This window comes from Lactuca serriola, chromosome 9, assembly GCF_051521515.1.
Source record: "Lactuca serriola cultivar US96UC23 chromosome 9, Lser_US96UC23_V15, whole genome shotgun sequence".
Taxonomy (NCBI): Eukaryota; Viridiplantae; Streptophyta; class Magnoliopsida; order Asterales; family Asteraceae; genus Lactuca; species Lactuca serriola.
The window spans coordinates 75,818,555-75,843,772 of record NC_136416.1 but is presented as its reverse complement, the minus strand read 5'-3'; the positions used below and the strand labels follow the sequence as shown (position 1 = coordinate 75,843,772).

The following is a 25,218-nucleotide window of genomic DNA, read 5'->3' as shown; positions in this document are numbered from 1 at the left end:
CAAATTCAGCACAAGCCAAGGACCGGGCATAGTTCTGGCCACACCACCGAAAGAACTCAAATGTTATGAAATCATGCAACTGAAAGATATCTTAGCAGAAACCAAAAGGCCAAAACCAGATCTGTCAGACGGGGGAGAAGTGATCAACAGGGAGTACCCAGACTAGCGGGTGACCATGGGAACGACTCTTCCCTCAAAAACAAGAAAAGCATTGGTTTTTCTACTACAAAGGTACAAACACGTATTTGCATGGACCCCCTCTGACATGGTGAGGGTCGATCGAGGAATTATAGAACACAAGCTGATGATAAAGTCGGGAACCAAGGAGACAAAGCAAAAGAAGCGGGTCCAGGGAGGGGGGCGAAATAAGGCAATTAACATGGAGGTAGCAAAACTAACCAGCACAGGAATTCTCAGAGAAGCAAATTTCCCCTCATGGATCGCCAACCCAGTAATGGTGAGGAAGAGCGATGGTAGCTGGCGCATGTGCATCAGCTACTCTGACCTGAACAAAGCATGTCCCAAAGATTGTTACCCGCTACCAGAAATAGACCAAAAGGTAGAGTCTTTGCAAGGGTTACAACGGAAATGCTTCCTGGACGCATACAAAGGATAACACCAGATACTGATGAATACAAACGATGAAGAGAAAACGACTTTCTACACGCATCATGGCACTTTCTGTTATACAAAAATGATGTTTGGAATGAAGAATGCAGGTGCAACCTACCAGCGGCTTGTGGACTCCCTATTCACCAACCAAATTGGGCGGAACATCGAAGTCTATGTCAATGATATGGTCATAAAAAGACCAGACGAGAAAATGTTGTTACAAGATGTAGAATAAACGTTACAGACCCTGGAGAAGGCTAGGATGAAATTAAATCCCGCCAAGTGCACCTTCGGATTCGAAGAAGGCCAATTTTTGGGATACTATGTGACGAAGGAAGGAATCCAGCCAAGCTCAATCAAGGTAAACGAGCTAGAGGAAACAACTTCACCTTACACGTTGAGGGATGCACAAGCCCTGAATGGAAAGCTGATCGCACTCAGTCGGTTCATCTCCAAGTCGGCAGAGAAAGTCATGCCACTGTTCAACACGCTAAAAGGGTGCATAGAGAAAAACATTTTTAAATGGATGTGCAAAACCAAGTCGGCACTGCGAGAGATAAAGAAAGTACTCCACGCACTCCCCACCTTGGCTAGCCCGATACCCGGAGAAGTATTGCAAGTATACTTGTCCACGTCAAAAGATGAAATTTCGCCAGTGTTGACGGTCGACAGGCAGGGACGCCAACTACCGGTTTATTTTGTGAGTCGGGCACTACAAGGACCGGAGATGAACTACTCGGTCATTGATATGTGCATATTTAGCTATATATTTAGTATATATTTTCATCATTTATTAGCTAATTATTTACATATTATGTACAAAAGGTATTTAATAGTGTTCAAATTGTATTTTCAATCCAAAAGGGAAGCTCGGAAGCAAAAGGAAGCAAGAGATACGATTGAAAGCTTGGGAATTGAAGAAATAAGAAAATTGCTAAAATCCTGAAGCTACTCGGCGAGTAGGGACGTCTACTAGACGAGTACCCACGAAGATTTGCGAAGCTACACGTGGAGTCCTTGTCGTATACGGATTTCTCAAGGGGGCTCGCCGAGTCGGTTATCTACTCGACGAGTAGCCCCTGTTTTGAGATATCTATAAATAGAAGCCACAAATCTGAATTGACTCTCTCTCTGACTTTTGGAAAACTTATTTGGCGACTAAGGATACTACTGGAGATCAGAAGAACGTGAGAAGAACCCTAATCCTCAAATCTAAGAAGAATAAGGCAACTTAGGTTTAATTTTCCACTTTACCTTTGAATAGAACTATGTCTAGCATGTTTGAATTCGTTTTTAGGTTTTTATGAACTATAATCACGAACTAATTTCGTTAGTTTCTGTTTAGGGTATACAAGTTTTCTCCTATGGATTAATTTACTATTTTGATTAATTGTTATTTGGTGAATTTTGTTAAATAAGCTTGTTAAAGACCCATATGCATTAACCATAACTATTTTTTGTTAATTGCTAAGTAATTAAGTTGCATGAACTTCTCTTAATTTTTTATCTCATATAATTATTGTGAACATATTATTATATGCCTAGGAATAATGAATATGAAACTAGGATTAATTAGAGAATTGATAAATTAATGCGTGAGCTTGAGTGATACACCATCATCAAGAGGTTAATTGAATAACCAATTTAATTAGCCAGTTACAAGTCTTATTTAACCTGAATAATTAAACTAGGGAATTTATTAGTTTAAACACTTGATCACTACTTAAATTAATCTATTTTCCAAGGATTGGTAATAACGAATGTGAATCTAATCACCTTACTCGGTAGCCAAATAACAATTAATCCATTAAATTACCATAAAAATTAATCATAGGAGTAAATGAGTTGAACCTAAATAGAAACCCTTTTAATCATTGAATTTAGTTGATATTTACGTGCTTCCAGCTGTTAGTTAATTAGTGAAGTTTTAGTTAAGTTTCTAGTCTTGCAAAACTAGAGAAAACCTCTCTATTTTACTAATTGTTTTAGATAATTCTAGTAATTAGACTAATTTTCGTTCCATGAGTTCAATACCCTACTTGCTAATTTATATTATCAATTGACAGGTCCACTACCTTTTGTGTGTCAAATTCATAAATAAAAAGTAGGTTAAAACTAGTTAGTTTAACACACATCAGTCATCGAAAAACTGGCACTCGCCTTAGTCTACGTAGCACGGAGACTTCGTCGGTACTTCCAGGCTCACCGAATAGAGGTATTGACAAATTGACCAATCAAACAAATTCTCCTGAAACCCGAGACGTCAGGACGGCTTGCAAAATGGACCATAGAGCTAGGAGAGCACGACATCACTTACCACCCCAGAACAAACATTAAAGGGCAGGCTCTAGCAGATTTCCTGCTCGAAGTCCCAGGAGAACTCCAGCAGGAAGCAACCAAGGCAGACAATGGAGTGTGGTCGAGGAAAGAGGACAACCAACGATGGACTCTTCACATAGATGGGGCCTCTAGCAAAGAAGGATCATGTGCGGGGCTGATCCTAACTAGCCCAACGAGAGAAGAACTCACATACGCCTTGCATTTCGATTTTCACACATCCAACAACAAGGCGGAGTATGAAGCCCTCTTGGCCGGTCTCAGATTAGCGGTAAGAATTGGGGCGGAGAGAGTCATAGCCCTGACCGACTCGCGTTTGGCAGCCAACCAGGTGATAGGGGAATTCGAAACAAAATATAAGCAAATGGAAAAATATGTCAAAGCAGTACAACAAATTACGAGTACCCTAAAAAGCTTTGAGATAAAACAAATCTCAAGAGGGAGTAATAAGAGAGCGGATTCCCTCAGCAAACTAGTGTCAACATGCTTTGGACATCTCTCAAAAAAGGTGTTGGTAGAAGTACTGAAAGAAAGGAGCGTCGATGAGCAACATGTCAATTCCTTGTTGTTGGGTTTTAAGCATTCTAACACACCTAAGTGTACATGCAACCCTAAATACCTTGGATTTATGTTTTATCTATTATACATGCAAATATGAAATTTCCAAGGTATTCATCCTAACTAACATAATAACATTGATTCATATGAATATATCAAGTTAGAATTACATACCTCTTTGATGTAGAATGTCTTCATGAAGCTTGAGTGCCTAGTGCCCCAAGTGTGACACCTCAAATGGTTCACACAACACCAAATACACTTGGAATAACTTGAGAGAACATACACACTTCATGAAATCGACTAGCCCTTCATTCTCACACATTGTCTCCGATTTTGTCGACAATAAGATGCTTATATAGTTAGTGACAATTAGGGTAAACCCTAATTGTCATGGTTTTCCATTTCCTTGGATCCATGGGATTAAATACACCATGGAGCATCTTATGGGTTTTATCCCAACTTGACAATCCATGAAGCATTAGCCCACTATACAAGTATGGATGATTTACACAATCAACCCATATATTTAATTAGTCTTCTTTTGATCACTTAATTAATCCTAGAATAATTCTTGATCAATACTAATTAAATAATCTTATTAATATATTAGAAATTATAATATATTAACAAACCTTAAGTGTTATTTCTCTCATTATGGTCTATCCAAATGCATGATGTCATGCAACCCAAATGGACCATGCCGAGTCGGGTCAAGTCTTAACAATTATAGTTATAGACTTAGACATTAATCCAACAGTCTCCCACTTGGATAAGTCTAAAACTATTATTGCAAGTATGAATTCAAGAACCGACTGGCAATCGTAACTCTTAAAAGCTTCTGTCGAACTCTGACCTTGCCGATGATCTCTGACCTTTGTCAATGACTTGTCCATTAGATAAGGGATCATATATTCCTCCGTTCTAGATATCATATGGACTGAGATGTAACACCGAAAATTTCAAAACAATTTTTCATTTAAAAATAATCGTTTAATTCTTAGAAACACTTTGCTTAAAATCTCATTCATAATCGAATTACAAAACATAACTCCATTTTCATTGGCATAATAAACCAGGATCCTCAAATCATGACTCTTTCTCTGGTGTGTACAATCGAGCCGGTGCCGTCCCGTGATCCTGAGAGAAACCTGAAACACATAACACAAAACACTGTAAGCACGAAGCTTAGTGAGTTCCCCAAAATACCACACATAACACATATTAGCCACTCGAGGCTATAACTCTGTGGGTCCGTGCACCCAAACTCTGTGAACCCTCAGGTTCTAACTCTGGGAACCTTCCGGTTCCAACTCTATAAACATGCACAACATAAATCACAAAGACATCATGCAGTACAACACATAGCATACACATACTCTATCACATAACTCTAATTACCTACTCAGGGTAAAGTATAATGAGAAGACTCACCTCGTATATCTCAATAACTCGCGAATCCTGGAAATCACTCGTGCTCGATCCTCCGAGCTATAATCCTCCTATAACATCATATATCTCTAATTAACACTTTTTACCACTAAGGTTGACTACCCCTATCAAGTCAACACCAGTCAACTCTGGTCAACGGTCAACTTTGACCGGACTCGGCGAGTGCACTAGAGCGACTCGGCGAGTCTATACGTTTTCAACAACTCTCTAGGATTCTCTTTTGACACGTCGAGTACTCCCCCGACTCGACGAGTTCCACCTGGCATGAATCGCGGGGCCACCCCGACTCAACTCGCCGAGTCTCAAGAACAACTCGGCGAGTTCCAGCTCGACTCAGTCCGCCTGTCAACCCTCTCTAACTCTCCCTGACTCACTGAGTCAACCCATAACTCGGCAGAACCACTCGCTGAGTGGTTAAGGACAATCTTCATGCTACCCGCCGAGTTTGTTCTTCAGACTCGGCGAGTCCATGCCATGCATCAACTCAATCTAGCTTCTGAGGTTAGATCCGCTCCATCCACTCATAAATCTGGCCCTCCTAAGCTCATTCATCACGTAAAGTTCATATCTTGGTTACCATGCAACACCTACAAGGCTCTTTTAGGAGAAATGACCTCTAAGATGGCAACCCTAGTCTCCAACCCAAAAGGAAAGACATAAAGCATGACATTAGGGACTCTCTGGACCTACTAAGGTCCAGATCTAAGCACCATATCCCCATGTGACCTCTCACACTTCAAATACAAAGCAAATAAGGCATGAAGAAACCCTAGATTTGACCATATCAAAAAAAACACGAGAATAAGCTCTGAATGATACCTCAAGAAACCTCCTATGATGAAATGAAAGTAGATCCAAGCTCCCCAACTCTTCTAGCTTGACTTTCATCTTCCTTTCTTGCAAACACACACAAAGATGGTGAATAATGGCCTCTTATCTCACTCACAAGGACTCTCAGATGCTCTGGTGCTCTCAAGGTCGAAGGTAGCCGCAATGAAGAGGTATAAGGTCCTTTAAATAGGGCTCAAGCCAGGAAATTAGGGTTTCATTAAACAGCATGGACTCGCCGAGTCCGGACGCGATCCCACGTCCAAATCCGTGATCATACTCGGCGAGTCTAGGCTCCAACTCGCCGAGTCTCCTCACAAATTACCAAAAATAAATAAATGAATAATACTTGGGAATCCGGGCTGTTACAATTCTCCCCCACTAGAACTAGACTTCGCCCTCGAAGTCTCACTCTGCAAATAACTCTGGATGCTGCTCACGCATCTCACGCTCCGGTTCCCAAGTCATCTCGGACCCCTTCCGATGCTGCCACTGAACCAAAACCAGGGGTACCTCCTTGTTCCTCAGAACCTTGATTTTTCGATCTATGATGGCCACTGATCTCTCAGCATAATTCAGGCTCGCATCCACCTGAATATCCTCTAATGGAACCACTGCCGACTCATCGACTATACACTTCCTCAGCTGCGACACATGAAAAGTGTCGTGAATCTGCCCCAACTCTGCTGGCAATTCCAAACTATAGGCTACCCGGCCAACCCTCGCGATCACTCGAGAAGGACCAATATATCGGGGCCCCAACTTGCCTCTCTTCCTGAATCGAATCACTCATTTCCAAGGAGAGACCTTCAAGAGTACAAGGTCGCCGACCTGAAACTCAAGCTCGGACCGGCGTCTGTCTGCATAACTCTTTTGACGACTCTGAGCGGTCAACAACCTCTGTCTGACCTGCTGGATCTGCTCTGTCGTCTAAAGCACGATCTCTGTACTGCCCATCACCCTCTGCTCTACCTTTCCCCAGCAAATGGGTTCCAATACCCCCTTCCCTACAACAGCTTAAACGGCGGCATACCGATGCACTAATGATGGCTGTTGTTGTAGGAGAACTCTGCCGAGGGCATATACGGGCCACAATTTCCCCCCCCCCCCCCAAATCTAATACACATGCCCGAAACATATCCTCGAGCGTCTGAGTCGCTCGCTCTCTCTGAAGTGTCCACAGACATCACCATGGTAAACTCTAGCTCACTTCACATATTCATCTTCGATACCGAGTACCAGGTCAGCTTTTGACCCCACAGCTGAACCCCAAAGGTCACACATAACATGATCCAAAATATCTCACTAACTTCCTCCCTGTGACTACTATCACGGCCCAGTGACATGCAAGTCACGAAATTCCCTTTTCATCAAAAAAATACAATCCAATCGAAGATCGACTCAGCTCTAACCTCTGGCGTCTGGTGCGCATATTCTCCCGTGCGCCTCGCTGACCCTCTCGACGGAGACGGAGACCCACGTCTCGCCCCGGTTTAACCACTAGGCTCCAAAAACTCAATGCTAGGGCTACTCAAGCCTAAAACTCTTCTGCATCATGCACTTATCGGAGAACACTCCATCATCACACTCTCTTGCCGTCTAGTGGGTATTGTGGCTTCCCGCAACATTACGACAGCCTCTGACTACTGAGTACTACGACTCCCCGTAGTATCACAACGCCAACTAACTAGTGAGTACTACGGATCCCCGTAGTACCACGGCTCCCTTTCTCTGACTTGTGAGTACTACGGCTCCCCGTAGCATCGCAACACCCTCTGACTGGCGAATACTACGGCTCCCCGTAGCATCACGACTCTCTCTTTCTCTCTCTGACTTGTGAGTACTACGGCTCCTCGTAGCATCACAACACCCTTTGACTGGTGAATACTACGGCTCCCCGTAGCCTCACCCTATACTCTCACTCTCCTTACAACGCCACACTATGCTCACTAACTCATGCACCGAAGACTATCATAGATAGTTACACACACACACTTGTCCCGATATGCATTACAGACTCTGGCGGCAACCGCCATAACATAGAACCTACCTCTACGGAGATCCACTTCCTTAAATAATCCCTCTTGATGACAATACACGAAGGGCTCCCACATGATACATCACTAGTCATCTTAAACCCAAGACTCTAAATAATTTCGAAATCGGGACGCTATACGCGGAATCGCGGAACACCCTAACAGAGCATCACAATGTCCTGCCTCTACCACTGATTCCCTTACTCCCAGCACCATACACATACAACAATACATTTCCTCTAAATCCCAAATAATTTCCTATTTCACTCAATGCGCAACTTCAGTGCATCCAAACACTCAATTGAAATACAAGGAAGGCGCTAACTCTTCAGAACACGCCGATGATCCTCTGAAACCCTTTCCACTACTGCTCAAAATCCAAGCAAGAATACACATCTCAACCCGGGATGAAACGACCCAAAAATACGACCCGAAAATATAAACACATATACTGCATACTGCATCGGACCGAAGTCCGGAACTAACTGCATCGGACCGATGTCCGGAACTGACTGATCATAGCATAGCATAACACATATCAACTAATATAAACACATATACTGCATACTGCATCGGACCGAAGTCCGAAACATATAACACACAAACATGCTTGAATCACATAGACCTCAAGCATACTGAACTGCTGCTTCGGACTGAAATCCGGAACTGCTACTAACTAAACGGGCCAGCATTGTGGCTGTAGACCCGTTCCTACTGGAAGGAAACTCACCTCGTGAATTGGCTACTGTGTGTATGGCTCTGGAAGCTAACTGCTGCTGCTCCGGTATCTCCCCGGCTACAAATCCATAACACACTCAATCAAATGCTAATCACTGCACTGGGGGAAAATGACTCTTTTACCCTTGGTCAAAGTCAACTCTCCTGGTCAAAGTCAACCTACAGTTGACCTGACTCGCCGAGTTGGGCCGCCAACTCGCCGAGTCCATATTCTCACTTCTCAACCCTACTCGCTGCTACTCGTCGAGTATGGCATCAACTCGACGAGTTCCCTCTCGAACCTAAAACTCAGGCAATTTGCATCCGACTCGCCGAGTCGTATGAACAACTCGACGAGTTGTTCTTCGAGCTAAGAAGATTGCCTTGGACTCGCCGAGTTGTATGAACAACTCGCCGAGTCCCTCCATTACTGAGTCTGACCTCCAACTCGCTGAGTCCACTCTACTACTCACTGGTTCCCACTCGACATCAATCGAAAAGGGAAAATCAGGGACTCGCAACTCGACTCGCCGAGTCGTTCTTCCGACTTGCCGAGTCGCTTGCATGCAGTCACTCTAAACTCGATTCTGCTTGAATCCAGTGTATAAAACTTATAGATTTGGGCTCCCTTAACTCGATTAGCACGTAAAGATTCTATCTTTACATGCCCATATGCATCCATGAAGATAAAATGGCTCAAAAAGCATAATAAAGGCTAGATCTAGGGTTTTCATGCAAAGTATCTTCACAAAGGCAATAGATTCGGGCTCTACAACTCCTAAATGAACATATCTAAGGATACCTCGACCTATTAGGGCATCCATACAATCATAAGGCTTGAGAAAAGCATCAAACTAGTCCTAGAAGAGTTCTAATGGAGGTATAAAGCATAAAACAGAAGAAATCCAGGGAAATACCTCAATGAACTCTGATTTTGTCCTTGGATCTTTGCTCTACACCTCTTCTCTTTGCCCCTTTCTTCTTCTTCTTCTTCAAGCCTTCAAAATCCACACACAAAAGCACTTAAAACAATAAGGGATGGATTAGGGTTTTCTCACAGCTCTCTGAGGGTGAAGGAGGTGAGATTGGGGGCTATAAGGTTGTTTAAATAGTGAGCAACCCGGGGATTTAGGGTTTCTTCCAGGCAGGCAGACTCGTCGAGTCCCGAATATGGACTCGCCGAGTCGCCGACTAACACGTGCTTGAAATCCCGTCCCTACTCGGCGAGTCAGGCTATAGACTCGCCGAGTCCCTCTTGAAAACTTCTAATTAAATACTATGAAATAATCATACCGGAGACGGGTCGTTACACCGGGAGTTGGCTACTCGACAATCTTTTACCCATTTTCAACCCAGAAGTTCTCAACTACCCATACCATCATTACGAGTCTTCCACTTGAAACGACTCAGATCACCACCAGATTCCTGACCATCGACCACCCGCCGTGGAGACACCCATCCTTCTCTCAGACATATACCACATGCATTATCTCGCCCTGCACCTTTCCTTGATCACCAATGACCCTGATCTCATGAATCCAAGCCGCAGGTTTCTGTATCCAGCCCCTAACCGCTCTTGCATAAATCTCTGGTTCTCTCAATAAACCACCCAGTTCTTCCCCCACTTAGGGTTCGAACCATCACTATCTGATGCATCAACAACCTCATAGACTATTTTCACCAGCAATAACGCACCTGCCCCTGGAAAGTGCTACGCAACGCCCGATAATCCCCTTTAAGGAAATCAATCGATCTCATAACTCTGAACCTCAGATGAAATCCTCAAGAACTTCTCGTCACGACTGCCTCTAGTCGTTCCAAGTCTCGTACCAATCCAATACCAAACATCTCAACTGTCCAATAACATTACTGACTCATAGGCTGGACCACGAAATCATCATACTCCCCCACCTCGACTCATCAACCGACGTTCCAACACATGGATCATCCCAAGAACAGGGACCCACTCCCGAATTCAATACCCAACATAGATAGAAAAACCACTGCACTGATTAACTCGACTGGGCTCCCCACTGATACCTCTACAATACGCCCTACTATACTCAAATAGGTGTAATGTGGTCCTTGGCTATCCAGCCCCAACTGACTATCTGCTCCTGATAAATCACTGTCTCGCAACACACATGCTACCTGATACTCTGATGGAAAATCATCATCAATTACAACTTGCAGGGTTTTACCCCCAAACCCAAGACTTAAACATCATGCCTCTCATGTTCCGCACACGAACATAAATAGCACCACTCAGGTCATAGAAGGTGACATCTCCTCTATCGACTGATTGCTCAACTCATACCGAGATTCTCCCCTCCTTACCAAAAAATTCTGAAAGGCTCTCGACCTCCCTCTCAATGGACGCCTCTTCGAACTCAATCATGGCCCACTGGCCTAAAACCCATAGCGTCTAATCTCTACCTCGTCAATCATGACCGGATAACCGGGGAATTACAAGTATCATTCACTACGAACCATGGTACTCATCCCATGACATCTCTTCTCAATATTCTCCGGTGTATGGTACCCGAACCATAGCATCACTCCTCCATCCGCTCTGATGTATGGTACTCAAACCATAACATCACTTCCTCAATCCGCTTCGATGTATGGTACTCGAACCATAGCATCACTCCTCAATCCGCTCTGATGTATGGTACTCGAACCATAACATCACTCCTCAATCCGCTCCGATGTATGGTACTCGAACCATAACATCACTCCTCAATCCGCTCCGATGTATGGTACTCGAACCATAACATCACTCCTCAATCCGCTCCGATGTATGGTACTCGAACCATAACATCACTCATCAATCCGCTCTGATGTATGGTACTCGAACCATAACATAACTCCTCAATCCGCTCCGATGTATGGTACTCGAACCATAACATCACCCCTCAATCCGCTCCGATGTATGGTACTCGAACCATAACATCACTCCTCAATCCTCTCCGATGTATGGTACTCGAACCATAACATCACTCATCAATCCGCTCCGATGTATGGTACTCGAACCATAACATCACTCATCAATCCGCTCCAGTGTATGGTACTCGAACCATAACATCACTCATCAATCCGCTCCGATGTATGGTACTCGAACCATAACATCACTCATCAATCCGCTCCGATGTATGGTACTCGAACCATAACATCACTCATCAATCCGCTCCGATGTATGGTACTCGAACCATAACATCACTCCTCTATCTGCCCTGATGTATGGTACTCGAACCATAACATCACTCCTCAATCCGCTCCTTAGAACCTTCAGAATACTCCTTGTATCAAGTATGGGTCCTCTGCTTTCAGTAGTACGGGTCCATACTACCTGCCACATCTACCCATACTTTCCACACGGACTATCCTGGAGCTCCTAAGTAGCTACTCGACCTTCTCGTTTATCAATTCCGTCACACGTGCTCGCTCCACAACGAAATTCTCTACTCTGCCAGCGCACTCATCTGGCTAAGGTTACTCCTTAGGCTCTTCCTAGATTCCAACACTTCTCTGCCATCAGCTGCTGAAGAGCTCCTAATGATGCCAGCCATCTACCTCCTGAATATCGTCATATTCGCTTGGTAGCTGACTCCCATCATCGAGAGTTCCACAAAGCACGAAGCAAGCAGCATTCGAGCATTGAAGAATACATAGGACTTACTCTGGGTGATAACTCCGCTTGCTCTGCTCATCCTCGAAAGTACCACAAAACTCTGCAACTCTTCCCCTCGCGGGTTATAACTATTCTTCCGCTAAGTACCACGGTACTTATCTAGGTATCTCCCTTAGATTACTCCTCTACTCAGATCCCCTATAGGATTCCATCTAAATATTCTCACTCATCACATTTTCAAAAGCACATCGCATATAACAGCAATCCCTAGGCTAAGGCATCACAAATCAGGCCATTCTAGTCCTAAGATATGAAATACCTAGCCTGTCTCTAGCATGCAATAATATCTCATAAAGTGTATCATAAATATCACATGAGACAAAAGTAAGGGTATTTTGGGAAATCACCGTTTGGGCTCTGGCTGATTGTACACACTGCTCTTTCTCGCTTTCTCTTTGAACTCTTATTCGCTTTAGAAAATTATTTCTTTGAAAACTTTTCTTACTTCCTCAGTTTGAGTCCAGATTTACCCGAAGGTGCATCCGAATCCCTCAAACCAAGGCTCTGATACCAACTTGTAACACCAAAAATTTCAAAACAATTTTTCACTTAAAAATAATCGTTTAATTCTTAGAAACACTTTGCTTAAAATCTCATTCATAATCGAATTACAAAACATAACTCCATTTTCACTGGCATAATAAACCAGGATCCTCAAAACATGACTCTTTCTCTGGTGTGTACAATCGAGCCGGTGCCGTCCCGTGATCCTGAGAGAAACCTGAAACATATAACACAAAACACTGTAAGCACGAAACTTAGTGAGTTCCCCAAAATACCACATATAACACATATTAGCCACTCGAGGCTATAACTCTGTGGGTCGTGGACCCAAACTCTGTGAACCCTCAGGTTCTAACTCTGGGAACCTTCCGGTTCCAACTCTATAAACATGCACAACATAAATCACAAAGACATCATGCAGTACAACACATAGCATACACATATTCTGTCACATAACTCTGATTACCTACTCAGGGTAAAGTATAGTGAGAAGACTCACCTCGTATATCTCGATAACTCGCGAATCCTGGAAATCACTCGTGCTCGATCCTCCGAGCTATAATCCTCCTATAACATCATATATCTCTAATTAACACTTTTACCACTAAGGTTGACTACCCCTAGCAAGTCAACACTAGTCAACTCTGGTCAACTCTGGTCAACGGTCAACGGTCAACGGTCAAATTTGACCGGACTCGGCGAGTGCACTAGAGCGACTCGGCGAGTCTATACGTTTTCAACAACTCTCTAGGATTCTCTTTTGACACGTCGAGTACTCCCCTGACTCGACGAGTTCCACCTGACATGAATCGTGGGGCCACCCCGACTCAACTCGCCGAGTCTCAAGAACAACTCGGCGAGTTCCAGCTCAACTCAGTCCACCTGTCAACCCTCTCTAACTCTCCCTGACTCACTGAGTCAACCCATAACTCGGCAGGACCACTCGCTGAGTGGTTAAGGACAATATTCATGCTATTCGTCGAGTCTGTTCTTCAGACTCGGCGAGTCCATGCCATGCATCAACTCAATCTAGCTTCTGAGGTCAGATCCGCTCCATCCACTCATAGATCTGGCCCTCCTAAGCTCATTCATCACGTAAAGTTCATATCTTGGTTACCATGCAACACCTACAAGGCTCTTTTAGGAGAAATGACCTCTAAGATGGCAACCCTAGTCTCCAACCCAAAAGGAAAGACATAAAGCATGACATTAGGGACTCTCTGGACCTACTAAGGTCCAGATCTAAGCACCATATCCCCATGGGATCTCTCACACTTCAAATACAAAGCAAATAAGGCATGAAGAAACCCTAGATTTGACCATATCAACAAAAACACGAGAATAAGCTCTGAATGATACCTCAAGAAGCCTCCTATGATGAAATGAAAGTAGATCCAAGCTCCCCAACTCTTCTAGCTTGACTTTCCTCTTCCTTTCTTGCAAACACACACAAAGATGGTGAATAATGGCCTCTTATCTCACTCACAAGGACTCTCAGATGCTCTAGTGCTCTCAAGGTCGAAGGTAGCCGCAATGAAGGGGTATAAGGTCCTTTAAATAGGGCTCAAGGCCAGGAAATTAGGGTTTCATTAAACAGCGTGGACTCGCCGAGTCTGGACGCGATCCCGCGTCCAAATCCGCGATCATACTCCGCGAGTCTAGGCTCCAACTCGCCGAGTCTCCTCACAAATTACCAAAAATAAATAAATGAATGATACCTGGGAATCCGGGCTGTTACATGAGACATGGATTATAATCATTCTCTCTGTCCATTTGTTGTTTCCCGGTTTCCGATTTATGATGACTGACTAATTGAACCAATCAAATAAGTCCAGGCCTGGCCGAGCACTTACATTTGTCATCACCAAATCATTGAGGGACCCACAAATATCGCTTTTATCCCGAAGGTAAAAGGAATGGATAAACTTCGACTCATATGGTTTGTTCTACTACTTGTTGAATCATACACAAAGGCACGTTTTATAACATCGAGTTACCAATGCGTTTTCATGCAATCAATGTATAACCAACTCATAGTAACAACTCATATCTCTAGGTTTGAAAAATATAATATATTATCGTCTCATGATCACTCGTGATAAAATCCATGATTATGTAAATCATCTATTCTTATATAGTGGGCTAATGATCTATGGTTTATTGGCTTGGGCTAAAATCCATAGGGTGCTCCATGGAGGTTACAACCCATGGATCATGGAGGAAATGAAAAGCCATGTTAATTAGGGTATACATGGTGTAACCCTACTTGTGACACACTATATAAAGACCCCATATGCTAGCAAAATCGACACTAAGACTAGAACAAGGAGGGCTAGCCGGTTTTGAGTGATAGTGTACTTCTCTTAAAGTTATTCCAAGAGTTGTGGTGTTGTGTGAAACATTTGGGGTGCTAGGCTCACAAAGTTCTTAAGGAATCCAAGCAATAAGAAAGGTATGTTCTTCTACTAGCTTTTATGTTTCAAGTTCCCCATGTCATACTAGTTAGGTTAAGAACCTTGGAAAAATCAAATTTGCATGTATCTTAGTAAAACATAGATCCAAGGTTTCTAGGGTTGCATGTACACCATAGGAGTGTTAGAATTCTCAAAACCCTTCAGTGGTATCAGAGCCTAGGCTTGTTTTCTTGATACTTGATGCAAATTGTTGAAGGAAATTGAAAATTCTACATTCTGCTGAGTGAACTCACCGAGTCCATGCATATATTCATCCTACTCGTCGAGTAGGTTTGTGTACTCGACGAGTAGGAGGCCCAGAGTGCAGTTTTTCGAGTTTTGCTGCTGGAAATGGACTAGAATCATTACCCTAAACTATTTTGGACTTATAGAACCTGTTTTTGATGTGGTAATGATTATGCTAATCTATTTACAATGATTATTATAAAAATTTCAAGTTTTAGATGTGTTTATATGATTCTTGAAATTGTTGATATGAATGTTCATACACTTGAGTTTGGTGGATCATAGGAATTTTTTGCAAATTGTTTGTTAGTTTAATTCTTGATCTAAATGTTTTTAATGGAGTCCATAATTTGTCCTCAAGTTATGGATTACCAAAAGTTTTTCTTTTAAAGTCCATCAAAGAACACATAGGTTACATAAAATGAAGAGTCTTCATTTTAATAAACCATTAACTCTTAAGTTATGAAGTTGAACAGTACTTTTGAATAGTTACAAAACTTGCCCTCAAGTTTTGGAACATGTAAAGTTACTTTATAAAACTTTAGTTTCAACCCCTAGAATTTTAAAAGTTAAAATTCAACCCTTATACTTTATAATATTATAAGTTAATATATATATATATATATATATATATATATATATATATATATATATATATATATATATATATATATATATATATATAAGATCAAGTCATTTTACCGTTAGTAGGTCTCATTCACGAAGTCGGTCTATAAGGGGGGTATAAGGTTGTTGCCTATATAATGACGGCTTAATGGTTGTCCACTCTCACCCACTGCTTCCTTGACTGGTGGAGGGTCATTAGCCGAACGAGTAGGACAATGAATTTAATTCTCATTAAAATTATAATGATTATTATAAATTAACTAAATGTTTTTATAAATTCTCAATCTTAGTTACTTTAGGAAAATGTGAATTTGGTGCTAACCCATGAAATTACACTTTGCACCTTGCTTAAGTCGTTAGTGGAGAACGTGTGGTTAACCAACACTCTAACTTGGATTTAACAAGGTTGGCAAATGGTGGCTTAAGGTTTATCATAGATCGGTGGAGCGCGTGTGGTTAACCGGCACATCGATTATGTGATAAACATTAAGAGTACCAAGTAAATTTGTATGGTTATTCACACCTTGTTTTGTGATCCTCGACATCCTAGTCATAAAACTTGAAGGACACAATTGAGATTGAAACATGTCATTGAAAAGTTCAATGAATCTCAAAAGAATCTAGGAGTTTCAAAACCAATCAAAACCTAATAATGCATTTTTCGTTTTCATGGTGGAAATTAGTGAATCGTCATTCACCTACCTTCAAATATTTTATAGCTTGGATTACGGCATCCCTCTTTTAAGTTATAAAATATTATGTTGGGTCCTAGCCTTACTATTACATTTGAGTGTCTTATTAAGGACTATATATATATATATACATATATATATATATATGTATGTATGTATGTATGTATGTATGTATGTATGTATATAACCTAAACTTGTCTTTCTAACTGAAATATCAAGGCTAGGATCCAATTAAATAATTCACCACTTAGAAAAGGGATGCCGTAATCTAACTGTAAATTATATAAATGTAGGTAAATGACAATTTACCAATTTCACCACATGAAAACGAAATTTGAACGAATTAGGTTTTTAATGAAATTTCTAGATCTTTTGAAATTCATTGAAACTCTTCAATGACATGTTTAATCTCGATTATGCTCTTCCATTTTTAACAGGGATATTGAGGATCACAAACAAGATGTGAATAACCATGTAAATTAGCTTGGTATTCTCGATGTCATTTATCATTTTATTTTAATGTGATAGTTAACCACACACACTCCATTAATCAATGATAATTTTCGAGACAAGTATTGCTACTATTTATTAGTCCCTATTAGCGTGTCAGTTAACCACATACACTCCACTAACGACTTATAAAGTGCAATGTGCAATTTCATGGGTTATCATACAAATTCACATTTTTCCTAAAGTAACTAAGATTGAGAATTTAATAAAAAAGTTAGTTACTTTTTAATCGTATTATACTTATTAATGAGAATTAATTTGACCCATCAAACCTATTCGGCTAACGACCCTCCACCAATTCAACTACCATTTTACAGGCAGTTTCCTTATACCCCCTTATAGACCGACTTCGTGAATGAGGCGTACTAGCGGTTTGACTACCTTTGTTTTATACATATAGTAATAATTAAACATTTAATTCTACATATAGTATAAGGTGTATTTTAAAACTTTTCAAAAATACTAGTTTATACTTTAAAACTCGAAAATTAAACATTTAATTTAAATTTAAAATTAAACCAAATATTATTTAACATGAATTATTAAAACACTTAAAAAAGCAATCATATTAATCAACAGATTATTAATCAAGTCAAATACTTATTTCCTAACTTATAGGCTTTATCTTTATCATGATATATTCAGCAAAATTGGATTTAGCAAGTAAATATAGTAGATAATTATCACACATAAGTAGATTGGGCGGATAAGTATCGAAAATTTGTATCTGATTGACCTCACGTCGTGAGTAGCGATTTTTTGAAAAAATAAGTTTCTTTTGTTTGATCAATTCACCAATGTGCAAATACATGAAAGATAACCATAATGCTCTGATACTACTAATGGAAAACGTAGGTTACAAAATTTCTATGCACTAAGTGGAAAACATTTAAACAGTTAAATGATTAAGACATATGTAACCTATTGAGAATCTATGTCTTTCACATATAGGCAACATACTATGAACTATCATCCTACAAAACTTTTCTTATGAAATCGAATTCAATCGAATAAGCAAATTACGTTAAAGATTGTTATTGCAAACAACCTTAAACCCATCTTCAAATCTTTTAGTAGTTAGCACCACAAGCGTTGTGCCTCTGATGGTGCACACCTAAGACTAACAACTAAGGATCATGGAGAGGGATGAGGTGATTTTCGGCTAGATCTCTTCTAGGGTTAGGAGTAACAAAATTCATAGCCCTGGGGGCCTATTTATAGTGTAGTCAAGAAATTCTAGATAAGCCCAAACCCAATATAATAATATTATATTGAACCGAGTAATTATCCAACTTCTTAATTATCCACTGAGGATAATTCTAGAAACCCTAAGGCTCCTTAAAACCGTCCATAGCCTCATGGAGGGTTCTAGAATGCCTCTTGCTCAACTATTGAACAATTTGCAATCCCGTCCCTGCACTTCTTAATTAATTCTTTTAATCACAAAATTAATTCCAATTAATTTCTGATTAAATATTAATTAGATATTACTATTTCTAGTTAAAATATTATTTCCATAATACATTAACAAAATCATTTATTTTAATTTATTAATCAAATAATAAATCATCATATTTCTCCAAAATAATCCTGTCCAATTGCTAGGTTTGAGGGCAACCTAAAAGGACTGTGCTACTATCAATTCAAGTTTATACCAATTATGGTTATGGTTTTAGACACCTAATCCAACGCAAACTTCAGATATGGAACATATGTTGTAACATCCGGGTTTTAAAGTACTTTCTAATTATTTCCTTTTATTTTTAGGGTTGTCACAACGTGGTGAAGGACCACCACAACGTGACAAGTCAAGTTTAAAATGCGCATTTCATTTAGCCACCACTTTGTGGCAGCATGTGGGCACAATGTGGCAACCGTCTGATGGCAAGAACCCTAATCTTTGGGGCTGCTCCATATTTAAAGGAATGAGGAGGTTATGGTTAGGTCATCCTCAGCCTTCGTCAGTCTCCTGAAGCCTTAAAGAAACCCTAATCATTTCCCTCAATTGTTGACGCTCTTTTTGGTGCTCTTGGGAGCTTTTGAAGGAAGCAAGAGGAATTATTAAGCCAGGATCCAACAAACAAGTTTCCATTCTTTAACTTGGCATTTTTCTGGACCTTTGTAAGTGTCCTTAACTCGACTTTTTATTATGTTAGGATGTTAGATCTTGAGTTTTCTCCCATAATCCTCTTGTTCTATTTAGTTAGATTGGTGATATCTTATCAATTTTGCAACTTTATGAATCTCTAGGACATCTGGTGTAGTTTGTGGCTTAGATATGAAGTTTGGTTGTTTTTTTAAGTCATGCATGAGATTTAGGTCATAAATTCTCGTTTTGACGTAATATGGGTTCAAGACATGCATTGGACATACATGTCTATAAAAGCACCAATTTTCATGTTGGTTTTAGTGTTAGAAACACTTACGGAAAAGATGAACTTCAGACTTAAAGTAATAAGTGCTTAATGGTTAAGTTCATGCCTTGTGGAACCTAGGGTTTGAGTTTGGACCTTCTTGGATGGTTATAATGGATAAAGTTATAAAATTTATCCCTCAAGATCATGTTTTGAGTTAGATATGAGTTTTGAAGCTCGCGAGGTTGAAGAAAACAACTTAATCAATTAAGATGCTTGGAACCTAGTTCCCACGACGTGGTAGCAGGTCACCATGTCGTGGCGACTGGGGTTAAATTGTTTGTTTTGTCCTTTAGGGACCACGACGTGGCCAAGGATGACCATGATGCGGCGAGTCAACGTTGACCGTTGAATTTGACTTTTGACTTGTGTTGACTTTTGGGCAAACCCCTAGTCTTGGAGGATAAGTTAAAGACGTACTTTATATGGTTGTATATGTGGTTGGTATCATTTGATATGTGAGTTCCTTCACTGTACTCGTGGGTCGAAGACACCTATGTCGGCCCACTGGATTATGTTTGCAGGATGACATTTGTCGTTGTGACACTTACTATTATGCCTGTATGTGCTCATTGTCTTTGTGACTCTTGCTGGTATGATTATATGCTTAGCTGTAGGGGGTGAAATAGACCCGATACCGGTTAAAAGAGACCGAAAGGGGGTGAAATAGACCTAATACCGGTTGAAAGATACCGTAGGGGTGAAATAGACCCAATTATGTTTTGACTGTTATGTAGGTGTGATATGGGGTATTTTGAGGAAAATCACTAAGTTTTATGCTTACAACTTTATGTTTATGGTTTCAGGTAATTATAGTTCGAAATGGAAGGGTCCATCATGATTGCACCGCATCCACCAACATTCCGCATTTTATGACATGATTTGTTGTAATTATAATGACACTATATATTTTCCAAAACATGCATTAAAAATCAATAGATCAAGTTACAAGGAGTTCGCTGTGAATTGACTGCTTACAGATTTAGACCTAAATTTTGGGATGTCACAATCTTCTTTTCTGGATCGTTGGGTATGGGCTTTATCCGGCTCAGAGTGTTTTTCGATTGCCTATGTTCGTTCATATACTGATGAGTATTTGCTTATTTCTAGTTATGTCGAGAATTGGTGGGGTCGTATTGTTTATATTAAAGTCAATATTTTTGCTTAGAGATTGACTTTGGATCAGCTTCTCACTTAGTTCAATCTCTCAAAGAGGGGGTTTGATATTCCTTCTTTGGCTTGCTAGATTTGTGACGGTTAGTCATGTTTTCTTTACTTGCTCGGTTGCTCGAGATATTTTATCTCAGGTGCTACGTTTGTGGGAGTTACCTTCCATTACTCTCTCTTCTTATGAAGATTGACTAAGTTGGTTTAAGAATCTTCGTCTTTCTAAAGGTGTGAATGATTACTTGGAAGGTTTTTTTTTTCTTTGTGATGTGGTGGTGTATTTTGTTATTTAGGAATAATTTTGTCTTTGGCAAGGCTCAACCGATGAAGGCTCTTTTATTCGACGACATTGTCACGTAGGCGTTTTATAATATAACAATAGACATAAGAGGATTGATACTAATTGGGTAGGTTGGCTCCAAAAGCCTATTTTGGCCATTTTGTGATGTTCTCTTTTATGGTTTTCTTTGTTAGATTTTTTTGCTAGTTTCTTGCTAGCTCTTTCTTTTTATATATATTTCTTTCCTTGACGTTAAAAAACTATCTAAGTGAATTTATAACCGATAGTGTTTTGATTAATAAGCAATATGATGCGAAAGGCCAATATCGGACTAGCTTGAACATGGGCCTTCTTAGTCTAACATACAGAGCCCAAAGGCCGAAACTAAGACGCCATTTTTCACTTTCTCAGCTTCTTACTATAAAATGATGTCCTGACCTAAAACCCTAATCGTCTCCTTTCATAGAACGCCGATCCAGATATACGCCGAGGTACGCGTCTTTTCCAATATGGACTCTGCATCTTACACTGATTCTGTATTTTATTTGATGTTAAGCTTGAATTCTAGACGCCATCATTCTTCTGTTAAACCTTGCGCACTATGATTTTACAATCGGCCGTGCGTCTGATGCACTTGATGATTTGATTTTGATAATCAACTGGTCAATCGAAGTGTTCTATTCTTTGTTGTTTCTTTAGATTCCGATGTATAAACAAATTTGTACCCTAATTGATTATGCCTGTTTCTGTGTAAAACTATCTTACGAAAAGGATTTATCTGAGACTTCTGCTATCTATTTACATAGTAATAGCGTGAGCAAAAGTTATTAACAGGGATTTGATAAAAAAAACTGTTGATTCAAAGCGTTTAAAGATATTCGTTGTATATTTTTCTGAAATTTCGATGCTTGGACAAAATCCCATCCACATTTGTTTCTATTTCCTGTTTCAAGCCACTTTAAGTAAAGAGTTTATGCATTCAAAAGCATGTGATAATCAAATAAACTGTTTAGTTTCTGTGAAACTAATACAGGATTTCACATTTGTAACAGGATATGGCACCAAAACAGCCTAACACAGGCCTCTTTGTTGGATTGAACAAAGGTCATGTTGTCACCAAGAAGGAGTTAGCTCCTCGCCCATCTGATAGAAAAGGCGTAAGTTCTTTATTTTAATTAATTTCATTCTTGAAATGTTCTCAAATCGTGTATTTATACTGTGAAAGACTTGATTTAGATTTTGGAACACATGTTCATGGTGCTATTTTTGTGTAGAAAACAAGCAAAAGGTCGCATTTTGTGAGGAATTTAATCCGTGAGGTAGCTGGATTTGCACCATATGAGAAGAGGATTACTGAGTTGTTGAAAGTTGGAAAGGACAAACGTGCCCTTAAGGTCGCCAAGAGAAAGTTGGGTACCCACAAGAGAGCAAAGAAGAAGAGAGAGGAGATGTCAAGTGTTCTTCGCAAGATGAGGTAATTTTTTTTTTCTCATTTTAGTGCTACAAAACAAATTCTTTTACTTATGTTTATTTTGTACTTCAAATTACTTTGATTGTTTGATGTTATTAATTTGTTGTTAATTTTGTGTAATTATTTGCAGGTCTGGTGGAGGTGCAGAGAAGAAGAAGTGAGGACTTTTTCAGGATTTAGTTTTCTTTGCATAATTTTGTTAAACTTTTAGTAGTTAAGTAAAACATCTGTCTTCTCTATTATGTGATTTGGATTTTGTGTACTTTTTTTAAAAAGATCGTTCTTTATGATATGATTTTGCTCGACTCTATTTTGTTCAAATCATAGGTCATCTAATCAAACTTCTTTTTGTGTTTAGACTTTTATACTTTTGTTTGATCTAAAGTTAAGCAATATTATAAATCAAAAAATCATTTTAAGTTGGATTAATATGCAATTGGAACTAGGTTAAAACCCGTGGAACCATGGGGTGTTGTTTTTGAATTGAATTTAAAAATTAATTATTTAATAAAATATTATTTCAATAATTCTGGTAAATTATAAATTGTAATATTGAATATTTCAATAATTTTTTTTTATTTGTAAGTATTTAATTACTAAGTAAATGGGAAGTATTTAATTAGGAATGAAGATTTTTGAAAATTTTTTTTTTATTGCATGATTTTTGTTGGACATATGTAGATGAAATTAACATAAAATACAACAATACATAATTATAAAAAAAATACAGTAATATGATGGATTAAGTGAGATTTGCTAAAATTGAATAAAACGATGTTACAAAATATTACCAACCTTCAACAATGTACAGAACATCCAAACTAACTAAAACAAAAAATTTATGACTAAAACAAAAAATTCATAAATAAGCATGTGACAAAAACAAATAATTGATATGAAATAGTTTTTTTGATTCAATTAATCTGTTTATAATAAAATGTAATACAAACAAAAACCAATAACTCATATCAAATAATTTTTTAGATTGAACAAAATTTTTTATAATAAAGTGGAAAACAAATATAAATTGCCCAAGTTCTGTTTTAAAAATCACAGCAAAACAATATATTTAACATGTAGAAAAAATTTAAATATAACAATTAACATATAAAATGGAAAACAAATATAAATTGCCCCAGTTCTGTTTTAAAAATCACAGCAAACAATAATTTAAATATAAAATTAACATATAAACAATAATTATACCGACAATGCCCCTGCAACTCACTAATAGATAACATAACAATTAGTAATGGTAATGTAGATATCTTGAATTTGTACTGCTAAATGTTCATTTATTCATCTAAATTCATACGTAAATAGAGAAAGTAATAATAATTGAATCATAAATTAGGTTTATAGTAACAACTTCAGATCTGAAGAAGAATAATCATTTTATTTAAATATAAAATTAACATATAAACAATAATTATACTGACAATGCCCCTGCAACTCACTAATAGATAACATAACACTTAGTAAAGGTAATGTAGAAATCTTGAATTTGTACTGCTAAATGTTCATTTATTCATCTAAATTCATACGTAAATAGAGAAAGTAATAATAATTGAATCATAAATTAGGTTTATAGTAACAACTTCAGATCTAAAGAAGAATAATCATTTTATTTAAAGAAAATGAAGTTTTCATGTTCATTAGTTTTTTCATCATTATCTAAATTCATATGTAAATAGAAAAAGTATTAATAATTGACATCAAAAATTAGGTTTAAATATAAAATTAACATGTAAAAAACAATTATACCGACAATGCCCCTGCAACTCACTAATAATAATTAAACCGAAAAGGTAGAAGAAGAATAACAGTTTTTTTAAAGAAAATCAAGTTCTCATTTTTATTACTAATTTCGTATTTTGTTATCATTTTTATTACTATTTACGTCTTTTAAACTGAAATGGTAGAAGAAGAAGATGATTAAGAAGAATTAGGAAAAAGAAGAAGAAGAACATCACTAATAAAATGAGAAAATGATAGAAACTGATAAATCAGACCATTAAGAGCATAGAAATATTAGTAATCCTGATATTTTAATACACTAACCTGATATTAGATTTTTGAAGCGTTGCAGAATCAAGAAGAATGAAGAAGAATACGTTTGCAAATATTACTATGGAGCAGAATTCCTATGGAGCAGAATGGTAAAAAGAAAAGAACCGTATGAATGATATTTACGTTTGAAAAGTTTTTATGAATCAATAAGAATCAAGAAGATTACGTTTGCAAAGAATAATATTGCAGATTTTTAGGGATTTAATTTGCAATCAAAATAAACAAACTTTCAAAATTAATCGTGTTTTTCGAATCTGAAGATTGATTAACATATTTTTTCAATGTATTTCCATATCTTTTATTCATTTAAAATTTTTGGTTGAATATTTTGAAGGGATTTGTTTGCGGATTTTTCCGGAATTGTTGCATTTGGATTCTATGGCATTTACGTAAATATAGATGAATAAAATGAGCGGGAAAACTCTATTTTGGGGGTCTTATAGATTGACACGTGGCCGAGTTCTACTTATTTATTAGAATTAGGATTTTGAAATGGTAAAGATATACAATATACATTTTCTCACCAAGCATAATCAATGTTTTAAAAACCGGG

General features: G+C 38.7%; 1 protein-coding gene across 1 annotated transcript; it reads left to right on the top strand.

Moving 5' to 3' along the window:
• Window positions 1-21,490: 21,490 nt before the first annotated feature.
• Window positions 21,491-22,900, top strand: LOC145074408 (large ribosomal subunit protein eL36y-like). The gene is made up of 4 exons (XM_079020787.1): window positions 21,491-21,615; window positions 22,177-22,281; window positions 22,399-22,598; window positions 22,726-22,900. The coding sequence occupies exons 2-4, from the start codon at window positions 22,180-22,182 to the stop codon at window positions 22,754-22,756; spliced, it is 333 nt and encodes a 110-aa protein (XP_078876913.1). The 5' UTR covers window positions 21,491-21,615; window positions 22,177-22,179; the 3' UTR covers window positions 22,757-22,900.
• Window positions 22,901-25,218: the final 2,318 nt, after the last annotated feature.

Bases quoted from the DNA above. Each gene is read 5' to 3' on its own strand.
- LOC145074408 (XM_079020787.1), top strand. From the start codon at position 22,180: ATGGCACCAAAACAGCCTAACACAGGCCTCTTTGTTGGATTGAACAAA. The intron at 22,282-22,398 runs GTAAGTTCTTTA...ATTTTTGTGTAG, and splicing joins GCCCATCTGATAGAAAAGGC to AAAACAAGCAAAAGGTCGCA. The intron at 22,599-22,725 runs GTAATTTTTTTT...AATTATTTGCAG, and splicing joins AGTGTTCTTCGCAAGATGAG to GTCTGGTGGAGGTGCAGAGA.